Source organism: Apus apus, chromosome 1, assembly GCF_020740795.1.
Source record: "Apus apus isolate bApuApu2 chromosome 1, bApuApu2.pri.cur, whole genome shotgun sequence".
Taxonomy (NCBI): domain Eukaryota; kingdom Metazoa; phylum Chordata; class Aves; order Apodiformes; family Apodidae; genus Apus; species Apus apus.
In genome coordinates, this window is record NC_067282.1 from 155,456,759 (window position 1) to 155,468,522 (window position 11,764).

The 11,764-nt window shown below is 45.6% G+C and overlaps 1 protein-coding gene across 1 annotated transcript; it reads left to right on the forward strand.

Annotated features, from left to right (window-relative positions):
* The first annotated feature begins 803 nt into the window (after positions 1-803).
* GSG1 (germ cell associated 1) lies at positions 804-11,759 on the forward strand. The gene is made up of 6 exons (XM_051626007.1): positions 804-818; positions 3,492-3,815; positions 6,477-6,519; positions 9,209-9,361; positions 9,485-9,596; positions 10,645-11,759. The coding sequence occupies exons 2-6, from the start codon at positions 3,492-3,494 to the stop codon at positions 10,958-10,960; spliced, it is 948 nt and encodes a 315-aa protein (XP_051481967.1). The 5' UTR covers positions 804-818; the 3' UTR covers positions 10,961-11,759.
* The last annotated feature ends 5 nt before the right edge of the window (positions 11,760-11,764 follow it).

Genomic DNA, 11,764 nt, shown 5'->3' on the forward strand with positions numbered 1-11,764 from the left:
AGAGCAGATGGACCACTGGTTTGCTCCGTCTGGGCAGAGCAGGAGGGCAGGCATGCAGGGAATGGGCCCTGCTCCTTCCCAGTAGTGCTGGGAGCCACACCAGCTTGGCACTGGGCAAAGCCTTTGTGGGGTCAGATGGGGTGTGTTCTTTTGGGATGCTCCTCTCCCTTGCAGTTTGATTCAATGGGGCACTGCTCCATGCCCTCTAGGGACAGTTTGTCCTCTCATGAGAGGTGATGCCATTCTTAATTTTCATCGTTATGATACCAGACAAGGTGTATCAGCACCCTCAGGTATTGTGGGACAAACCTTTAGGATGAGAGCTCAGAGGGGACATTAGGTGAGTGTGAATCTTTCTGTCTCTCCTTACTATCTTCCCAAATTCATCCAATGTGAAGCTGCTGGGAGCTGGGATTCCTGGTAAACTTTGTGCTTTGGTAAAAGCTGTCACTAGGTGGGACACTGAAAGTTTTCTCCATGCTCCCATCCTTTGGACTTACTTGATTCATCACTGTTTCACATACCTCTGTCACAGTGGTGATGCCATTGTGCCAGTCTGCCACTCAGTGGACCTTCTGCTGAGGGACTTCTTTTGTCATTAAAATCTCCAGTCCCCAGAGGGAGGGCTGGATTCATGTCTTTTTAGGGAATTAAATAATCAGTCTTCAGAGCAAATTGAGTCACATAAACTTTCCTCTCCTTGTTTTTTTCTTCTCCATGTTCTACTACTGGCAGGTCTGGAGAGCTTGTCTGGATCTCCCACAGGTCTGGGGAGCTTGTGGCCTTTCCCACCCTGCTGAGACTCTGCACAGGGCAAGGTATGACCTGACATCAAGAGTGTTGGTAGCTTCTGAGCTAAGGTCACTCATCCCCTGAAGCATTGGACCGAGATCCACCAGCTCCTTCCATGCAAGCTCCCAAAGAGCCACTGCATGGAGATAGCTGGGATCATTCTGCATTTTACAGAAACTTTCTATTCAGTCAATACAGGTCACCCTTTTGTACTTAATCCCAGCCCACAGCACCAATCATTTCCTGTATAATCTCCCAGAACAGCTGTGCTGTGATTGCATTGTGGATTATAAAATGACCACTTTCCACAAAACAGCTGCTGGCTGGAGGGACAGCATTTAATGATCACTGGGGGGGGGGGGAGTAAGAGAGGAGGGGAGGAGATAAAGGAGAAAGCGGGTTTGAAACAATTTGGTTTCTTGGAGGATCTAGACATGAGCGAAACAGCAGACAAAGCGTGAATCTCCTTTCTGTGTGGATCTTCCAAATTAACAGGACTTTGAGGACTTGCTGACAAGGTAAATTCAGCTCTTTCCTTTTGTGGCTATCAAGATACTATGGTCAGTCATTGTCAGTAAGTGCTTGGCTTTTATACAGGGAAATTTTTCTGACAATGTTCTCATGAAGAAGTAGTTCAGATTTACTTCTCGTTTGCTGTATCTTCTGCATCCTTTATCCAGCTCCTTCTCTGAATCATTTGTTTCTTATCTTTTTTTGCCTTTTTCCTTATTACTTGCTCTGAAATTATATGACTTTTCAAATACTATCACAAATCAACTGGAGAGATTATTTCTCTATTGAAAGATGTAAACTAGAAATCTTCTATTGAATATTTAAATTAGAAAAATTATTTTTGTCAATATTATGAGTGGAAAGATTATTTTTTTTTTTTAATAAAAGGAAGCGCAAACTGAAACCTGCTGACAGCAAATCTTAAAATCAAACATTGATGAAAAACTGAAAGACTTTGTGTGCTGAAGGTTTCTATTTTCAGATTAAAAAGCCATGGTTTTGAGGAGAGCAATATTATCTATTATCTCCTTTTCAGTCATAAGCGAAATTTTCCACTCAAAAAACTTTCATTGCGTAATTTGCGACCAACCTTAGCCAGAAACATTCACATAATTAAGTGTTCCTACCAAGTATCTGCTCTGTGAAGAAGGCATCCAACATGCCTTCACAAGATGGAAGTCATGAGCTATGGTATCACTGAAACATTGCCATTTCCAGGGTGCAACATCTCCATTACTGAAAGAAAGAAATGCTCTGGGGGAGAGACAAAAGAAGCCAGAGCATAACACAATACACGAATTTTTTTGGGATCTGGGTATTTTCTTGCCTTCAGTGAGGGTGTTTTGGAGCAGGCAGTGTTTTCTCAGAGTGATGAGATGCTAATTAAGTCTTGCCTTCCAGGAGGAGCTTCATCATCTTTATTGACCTTGTTTCTGAGACAGCTGGTTAGCAGAATAAATGCCTCTAACTGCACCACTTTTGGCTGTGGTGCAGTCACAAACAATGCAAAGTTCAGTCTTCTGTCATTTATTTATAGTAGTGTCCACAGTACGCTAGGCCTTTCTTACACGTTCAACTTTGGGTGAGTCAACTGAAGCTATGTGAGGAGGACCAGCAGCAGGCAATGTCTGTATAAACCAAATTTATTCATGGCCAAATAGATTTTGAGAGTCATAAATAGGAAAGGGTGGGAGTATCTGGATGAAGTTGTGCCAAACATAGGGAGTGCCATGTGGGAAGAGGCATGCGTTGATTACATGAAAGTTGATGTGTGGGTAGATGACATCTAATCAGTCCATGGAGTGATAAGTTGAGGTTCTCAGAAGTCAGTGCAGGGTTTTGCAGGAAGTGTAGAATCTTTAGATTCCTTTTGAGTGAGAAAGACCACAGCACTCTGGCACACAAGCTGCTTTCTGATTTACTTTTTCTGATGAGATGAAACTGGGAAGAGTGTTTGTGGCAATGTTTGCACTTATCACTTTGTGTGAGAGCAGAGACACTGTCATCCCATTACCCTACTGATATGCAGAGCAGTGTTTGCTCAGGTAGGAAGTGCTGCTCTGGGGCTTGAACTTGAGCTGCCAGGTCTGCTATAGCTGGATGTCCTTTCTGAGTAGATCACTGCTTTGATGTGTGACCTTTAGTGAGCCAGGAACATTTCCCTGCCTTTCACCACTGTGAGATCCATACACTCCCTACTTCCTTAGGTACAGTAATGAACTGCTTGAAAAAGTGTTTTCAGACACTTGGCAGCAAGAATTCTTACTTAGTTGGACAGAGCATCCATCATGCCCCATCTAAAGGCAACACATGGTATTTGGGGAAGTTGGTTAGCAGCTTTTCCCTACCATCTCTGAGATGGAGGGAATATGACATCCCTTTCATTGTGCTCATGTGCTCACGCACCCCAGCACACTCAGCCCTGCTATGTCTACTGGGTTGTCGTCCCATTCCCAGTACAGATATTCACTGTGCTTTGAAATGCTTGGAGCTGATTTACTGCTCCACTTCCCTAGCTTTCAGGAACTGGTTCTTCAGTGCTGGGTGAGCTGTTGAGATATTGTGAGGAGGGCAGAGTATTCATTCATATCTCGCCCCCATGGGTGTGAACTGGGAAGAGCTGGGATTTGCAGGTCTAGGTGGGACAAATGGCTAGTGTGACAGTCTATCCCATTTATGTGTTGTAGATGGAGCTGCTGAAGGGATTACCATGGAGCCGTGCTTTTCTGGCTGTCATCCTCAACCTGCTGGCTCTAAGTCTCTCCACCACTGCCTTGCTTGGCAGCTACTGGTGCACTGGGACCCAGAAAGTGCCCAAGCCTCTATGTGGGAAGAGCAAAACCACCAAGTGCATCAGTGTCCCCATGCCACCTAATGAAGGTGCTAGCAATGTTTCATACCAGGATGTGGTGCACTACAGCTGGGAGACCGGGGATGACCGCTTTGCCTTCAGATACTTCCACACAGGGATGTGGCTTTCCTGTGAAGAGAGCTTGGAAGGGCCAGGTAGCGTCTTGCCCAGGCAGCCACAACTTCTTCCCTTTTTTTTGACTCCACAGGAGTTTGGAAATGAAAGGCGGGAGTCTGACAACACTTGGCAGAAGAGCCTTCTTCATTCTCCTAGATAGCATCAGCCCTGTGCACTGCTGTAGCCATTATATTTCAGTCTTTCATTGAGATGTTTACTAGAGTGGGGCAAGGGACAATGGTTGTCTCTGGTATCCCCTGTGGTCTGGAATAGGGACTGTGAAGTGCAAGTGGTGATGGTGGCAGTGAATTTGTGAGGGTGTCATTCATCCTGATGTGAACTGGAGTGAACCTGCTTTCCCTTTCCCCACATCTCCATTCCTATGCACAGCTTACTTCGTGCTCTCCAGGGCACATTTGTGCATGTCTCCTCAGAAATCTAAGCAGGGTGATTTTATGCACTGTTGTCAATTTATAGTCATCACTGTGAGGACAGCAGTAGTTGATGTTCTCCTTAATTCACCAAACTGAGAGGTTTTGTCAATTGAGCAGGGGCTGAGCTTTTCTTTAAAAAAATATAGATAGATAGATAGATAGATAGATAGATAGATAGATAGATAGATAGATAGATAGATCGATCCAGAGAAAGAGAGGTACTGCCTTAGAGACACAGAAAAAAACTCAAGGAACTGAACCCAGAGAAGCTAAGGCTTAGAGGCAAATTGACCTGAGAATTAGAGCTGCAGTATTGTAATTTTTTTAGTTGTTTTTTGTGATATTGTGACAGGTTTCATTTGTGATTTTTGATCATGTGGGACTGGCACTGTAAACCCTGGAGTGCCAGGAGCTGGTCATGCAGCCTGTACTAGACCTGTTTGGTGTCTCTCTTCACCCTTGACTTGCTCCTACCCAGCCCCACTGAAGTCCTTTTGCTGAGACTTGTGTCATGCCAGCACAGGTGGATGCTCTGCAGTGCAGAGATGCTCTTTATGGCCTGGCACATACATCAAGGATCAGAACTGACGCAGAAGGTGGCCAACAGGATTTGTATCTAAAGATACACTCATGAAAGTTGCTTTCATCAGGCCTGTTCCCCTGAGCCCACGTCCCTCTTCAGCTCTCCTCAAGCACAAACATCTCACCCTCTTTGACTAATCCACTCTTCTAGTACAGCATTTCTCATTTTCTTATCTGTTGTTGTCGGAGTTTGGAAATAAAGAACTGGTGAATAAAAGCAGATAGGAGGGGGGTGGGAGCAGGAGGGAATGTGCTTGAAACACTCACATCCTACTGAGAAGGCTGCTTTGTTATGAGCATTTCCAGGCATTCTACAGGAGGTGTGTTTATCTGGAACTGGTTTGGGCTGGACTGTGTTTTGATAGTGTTTATGGGAATGGGACTACATCCCTTGACAGCTTGTCTGGCCATTGGGCAGTCCTGGAATAACTCTGATGCCTGAAGGAAGACAGAGAGCTTGTTACATCTGGATCTGGATGGGGTAGAGCACATTGTCTCAGTCCCCTGCTTCCTGTAAATCAAATACAACCAACCCACTGCTGTGGGTTTTCAAAACAAGTGTACAGACAACAACAGCAGCAGAAAAAAAAAAAAGGGGGGGTGGGGGGGCTACTGTGAGCAAGTGAAGTTTGAGTTGAGCTGGGGAAAGGATTTCATTATTCAGCCTAATCTCAGGATTGGTTTAGATGAGCCATTACTGAATAACCTCATTAAAGTTCTAGGTGGAGTAGCAAACCACAAGTTAAATGAGGACTGCAGATGGCTCTGAACGGAGTAGCATCCTGAGAGCTGTGGATGACAGAATAATACAGGAGATTGGGAGAGATTAGAACTGGGGATAGAAATTAAGAAAATGAGGTTCTTACATGAAAAGCAGCAGACTGATAACTACTGGGAGAAAATACTGTGCCAAGTAGAGGAGTGGACCCTCAAATGTGTTAATGCAATATGCAGCAAGAGAGACTTACAAACAGTAATGATGAACCTTCAGCTGAGACAATAGTTTCTATCTGGCCAATGTAAAAAGCCAAAGCAAACAGAAAAAACATTTGTCCAAATAGCGTGTCTAAAGTATAAGGGCAGGCAGCCATATTCCTATGTGATTTTTCTGGCACAGAAGAGGGACTCACATCTCTGTCATGCAGCACTTCACTTGGGAAGACTGGGGATTTTTTTATGCTTTCTTCTTTAGGAAGCAGTGCTAGAACTGCTCTGTTGAGACTGGGGTGAGTAAGAATTCATGTCTTCAGCAGAAGTGGTGGGTATGCAGTCTGTTATAAGCTACAGCCTTAACAGGCCTGGCCAACAGTCATCTGAATGAATAGCAACAGATTTTTATATTCCCCAGGGGCTCATAAGATTAACAAATTGCTGAAGTTTTTTGTTGTTGTTGGTTTTGTTTGTTTGTTTTTGTTTTGTTGCTTTTGTTTTAGTCGTCGTTTTTTTTTTTTTTTTTCTGGAAAGGCCATTTCTATTCTTCCAGGCAGACATTACCTTCCCCTGCCTTACCCCAGTGAAGGTCTGGAGAGAGAGTCAGAAAGAGAAGATGAGAAGATATGATGGGTAGACTCAGGGGTGACTGGAGCTATGCAAAGTGAAAAAAGAGTGAGAGGAATAGATTCCATTTTTGCTTATATAACTTGCATTGTTTTGCAAACTAAAACCTTTGATTTTGTGTTTCAGAAGAGAAATGCCGTAGCTTTATTGAGCTTTCACCACCAGCAGAGAGAGGTAAGAGCAAATCCCCATACCTCACTGTAGCTGCCCAGTGCACCTCCCTTCTTGGGATGGGAGACCTGCAACATTTCATCTGTGTGAGGACAGCAGGGTGGGTCCCCAAAGAGACAGGCAGGAAATCCTAGCTTCGTGGTTGCTAAAAGAGCAAAGTTTTCCTCCCAGATGTCTGCCTAAACCTCTGCCATCCCCTCCCATATGAAGTGAGGTTCTCATCTAACGAGTTGCCTGGTCTGAGCTTGTCATTTTGCTGTAGTCAGTGGGAAGGGGTTGGATGCCACCTGAGGGCAGTCCCTCCCACATGTGCTACTTGTTGACTCAGTGCTTCAGTTTTGGGGTCTAATGTGATGATTCTGGAAGTCAAATCACCTCTTACTTTGTTGTAAGTGATGAGGACATCCAAAAGTTACACTTTCAGGGCGAAGTCCTTGCCTCATCAAATCCAAAACTTCATTTGGGTTGGAGAGCTCACCCCTCCTGTCATTGACACGTTTTAAATTACCCTGGGGATAATTTCATAATACCTGGATGTATGTGTACATATGCAATGGAGATTTTACTTACTGAAAGCTTTTCAGCTGGTGTGGGCTTGCTAACTATTGCCTGAGATGGAAGCTGGAGGCAAGTAATTTTGTATGTGAAGGGAAAGGCCTGGGGCACAGAGTCTGTATCAGCACTCAAGCCACGAGAGCAAGGGCTGAAACAAATGCTGAGGAATAGCAACAGCCTGCAGGAACATGAATACTTTCAGCGAGCTCATCTTCTTATTCTGCATTGTTTCCCCTTATTTAAAATCACTGTCTGACCTGTTTGTATAAAGTTATGTGAGGGGTCCAACGCGAGTGGCATACAGTGGCACCGCTGTGCAGATTAACCTGGGTCACTCTTGGCACAACAGCAGAGTAGAAAAACCTCCCCTGCTTATTCTTTTGGGAAGCAGTATTCACACGAATCAAGCACTGCTGGTGTTACAAGAACTCATGCAGGTCTCCACTTTGTCATAAAATTAATGACTTAACTGCATTGACTGAATGACTCTTGCATTTACTGCAAAATGCTCACTTCACAGGGAGTAGCATTGCATTTTTCTGCTTGCTCACTTTCTTGTGCTTCATTCCCTGCCCAGGTCTCTGGCCCTGTTGCTTCCAATGTCTTCCTTATAGACTGGTTTCCTAAGAAAAGAATTTTATGCAACCAGATTACATGTCTTTGTAAATATTCCTCTCTGTTCCACCTCATGCTTCTTCTGCTGCTTGCCTAATTGCAGCCCAGTATTGACAGGCCATGTTCTGTTAAGACATCAAGCTCTTGTAAACTAATTGGAAGATCACTGTGAGCTTAAGCATGACACACATAGTGACACTGTGGTCTTAATAGTCTTTCACCTGCTTTCATCCCTTCCAGCACATCACACCATCTTAAGGTGACCTTGACCTCCAGCACAGCTGCCATTGTGAAGTTGGGCCAGCCCTGGAGGAGGTGATGTGACTGCCGATTGCAGGCTGGGCTGGCTGAGCTGGGTGTGTGCAGGCAGCATTACAAGTCCAGATTGCACAGCATGTGTCGTGAGCCTGGATGCACAGGGAAAGCAATGCAGAGACCTGTGTGCATGTGTGGTGCCTGCAGCATCCATGACACTTTCAGCAGTCTGGCCTCTAATGGAATAGTCCCCCTGATTATGCTGCAGCAAGCAAGCCAGCTCCTTTAAACAGGGAAAGCAGCTCAACAATTCCTGCTAAAGAGCTTTGTGACTCTATGGCACTAATGATGCTGAGGAGTCAAGTCAGTGCAACGTTAATGAGGGTTTTCTTCACACTCCTTTTCCCCAGTTGAATGTCTCCTCTATGGCCATTAATAGTTGCTAACAGTAGTGTTCACAGTGCTGCTTCATTTGTCAGATTGATATTTCTTCCTCAGTGAATCCTGTGCTCTTCCACAGCTCAGCATTACAGTACCTTTTCTCATGCTCCTTCAAGTCCTACTGCACAGTGAGCTCAGCTGAGGACTGTGGTATCACTTAAGTCTCACTGATAATACCAGCGTGAAAGTACCTGTACACTGTTCAAGCAGCAGGGTGAGTGGTAAATGTTACTGCCCTAGCTGGATATCCACCCCGAGGAGTGAAGACCTGCAAGGGGCCTCCTGAATTGCAGAGGCCAGATCCCAGTCACCACCACAGATGAACCATATACTTCTTTTCCTAACCAGTTGAGTCTCAGGTTGAAAATTGTTTCCATTGCTGTGATTAGATACCTACTCTGAACATCACTACACTAATGGGTAAGAACCTTCTAATGTCCAGCTCAGATGTGTTCGTGGCCAACCTATGACCTCTAGGTCTTGTGCTAATACTCAATAGCTTTCCCCTTGCCTGTCTCCCCATGGCTTCTTCCTTACTGTTCATGAATAATGCTGGCTTGTTTACAAACAGCTGTTTCAGTTCCCTTCAGCTTCTGTAGTGCCAGACCAGCCAAGCCATCTTCTGAGACAGACTCTCTGTCCCCTTCAGCATCCTTTTAGCCCTCGCTCACAGGCTAAGGAGATTGCTTTTGGGTGCTTGTCATTTTCCTTCTTTCTCTTCTTTGCAAAGGACATCCTTTCAGGATTGGGTTGAGGATGTGTGGGAGGGACTGCCTCTTGAACAAGCCATCCTGTATTGATATGAGGAGTCTCTCATTCCTGGCAGGAATCCTGTGGCTATCGCTGGGATCAGAGATGTTGTACATCAGCTTGTTGCTCATCAGCTTCATCCTCCTGATGGTGGAAATGCTGCATACTAGCAATCCTGTCTGTGGGTTGAAGCTCAATGCCTTTGCTGCTGTCTCCTCGGTGCTGTCAGGTAAGTGTGTTACTGCAGGCTTGGAATCAAAGCAGCAGCAGAGCCTCCTCTCCCACACAAGGCTGAAGTATGCAGCTCTGGCTCCTGCTGTAACTTCTTTTCTTTGTTTTTTTTTGTGTCCAGGTCTCCTTGGGATGGTGGCACACATGATGTACAGCCAAGTCTTCCAGGCAACAGTTAATCTGGGACCAGAGGACTGGAGACCACACTCATGGGACTACGGCTGGGCTTTCTAGTACGTGAGCTCTGAAGCATCTTCACCTCCCCAGCCTTTTGGGCTTCAGACATGCTACACCCTGTAAAAACATGCTTCCTTCATGACCTTCTGTGCTTCCAAAGACAAGTGTACCATGGTTCTCCTACTGCTAATCACCCGTCTTTGCCTCATCCCCCGCCTTAACAAATAATTGTTGAGTTACTTAAATTAGTAGCTACCAAGAACTGGTAAAACAATGAGGTCACAACTAAAGCTGACTAGTCAGGTTTGCCCCTTGGCTGGTTTGCCCTGTTTGGTCTCCCCTGTGTGCAGAGGCCAGTGTCACACCTGTGATGATGCTGAAACATGCCTTGTTTTTCTGCAGTTTAAGATGCATCCTGGTTTGGCATCTTCGCTAACTGATGTCCAAAGGGCCTACTCTTGCAGCATCAAGTCTAGACACATGTTTAAAGATGTGGACATCGTAGCCAGGAGAAGCAGCTGCAAAAAGCAAGTGACTCAGGGTTCATTTCTTTAAAGGCTGAAGAAGCCAAGCACAGCAGATAAGCCCTTACTGATTGAAAAACAGTTGGATGAACTTTGCAAGTGCCCATGGAAAGGATGGGGTTAATTTGCGCTGCTGTACTGACACTGACCACATCGATTCTTATGACTTCAACACTCCAGTGCCATGAGCCAGCTGCAGACAGTAAATGTCAGCACAGCCATCTGGTTATGCTCATGGACATGCCTCGTGTCCAAGAAGACACTGAACAGCCCTGCCATGTAGGACTTTCTTCCAAGCTGTGCTGTCCTGCTCTGACCAGTTACAGACTTCCCTGCGGCCTTTATTTTCCCAGTATCCCTCCCTTCCCTGTGACAGGGATGATCAGTATTTACCCCACCAATCTAAGAAGAGTCTTGTGGTGGGACAACCCCTAAGAACCATGCAGTTATGAGCCTTAAACTTTCTAGTCCATGCCCAGCAGCTTTTGCCTGGCAAATCAGGGTGCATCACAGTGCACAGTTAAATTCCTTTCCCCACTTGGCTTCTCACAGCATGTGCTTTCTTGTGTCTCTCTTGTAGCATGGCCTGGGTCTCCTTCACCTGCTGCATGGCCTCTGCTGTCACCACTCTCAACACCTACACCAAGACAGTGCTGGAGTTCAAAAGAAACCACATCAAGGGCTATGATGAGAGCTTGAAGAATCCACCTCAGCATCACCGGTGCTTCATACAGAAGCAAATAAGCAGCTATTACGAGCCCCAAACCAGGCCCCTCCGTTCAGTTTCTGAAGGTGTCGACTTCTACTCTGAGCTGCAGCAGAAAGTGCTAAAGAGGGAACCAGAGCTTGAACTGGATGACATCTTGGGACAGACAATCGGGGAGGATCACTGTTAGGGTTGAGTGTGTAGGGACAGAGCAGTGGGGTTCGGGAGGCACAAGAGCTTTTAACCAAACACTGGCATCACTGTTAGCAAGTTCTAGGTGAGTTCTTCCTTCCTCTGCTCTTTGGAGAGTGAGAACTGAAGGTGGGCACTGGGCCAGGGCAATGGCAGTGCCAACAGTAGTAGGGTGGGTCCCCCCTGATCACAGTTTGACAAGTGTCCTCAGCTGGAAAGGGTGAAATTGGAGAGACAGGTTGGTGCCAGCTGTCTCCCAGCACTTTCAGACAGAGCTGAGGCAGTTATACTAATCCCAGCAGTCCTGCACCCGGGAATAGTCAGTGCCATCCAGCTGGCACATTGAAGCACTGGGTCTCTTTTGAGTGGTGTCACACTGACCTTCCAGCAACCCCCCTGGTTCAGGGCTATGGTGAAGGGCATCAGTGCTCATACTGATTTGCTGTAATCCTCTCTGAACACTCTATTTCTTCTTTATTTTCAGGACCAACCTCCTCTTCTCCCAGCCCCCAAATTAAAAATGCTGATGCAGTAGGAATGGGGGGTTGCTTTCAGACATCTCTATCCTCCTCTTTCCTATCTGTCATGACCCCCACATGCTCCATTCTTGCCTTTTCCCACAAAATCTCCCATTCTAAGGTACCTTCCTGTCTGTCTCTTTCTACTGTGCTTCTCCACAACCTTTAAAAATCCTTGGCTGGGCTTTTGATTTTTTGTTTCTCTTCATCTGTCCCCTTTTTCCCATTGTAAAAATATTCCAAACAAACCCCAAATCAAGCAAACTCATAATCTTTGAAAGGTG

What these genes read in the sequence shown, in the direction of transcription:
- GSG1 (XM_051626007.1), top strand. Translation starts at nt 3,492, where the DNA reads ATGGAGCTGCTGAAGGGATTACCATGGAGCCGTGCTTTTCTGGCTGTC. An exon ending in TTCACCACCAGCAGAGAGAG is followed by an intron (nt 6,520 to 9,208) that starts GTAAGAGCAAAT and finishes CATTCCTGGCAG; the next exon opens with GAATCCTGTGGCTATCGCTG. An exon ending in TGTCTCCTCGGTGCTGTCAG is followed by an intron (nt 9,362 to 9,484) that starts GTAAGTGTGTTA and finishes TTTTGTGTCCAG; the next exon opens with GTCTCCTTGGGATGGTGGCA.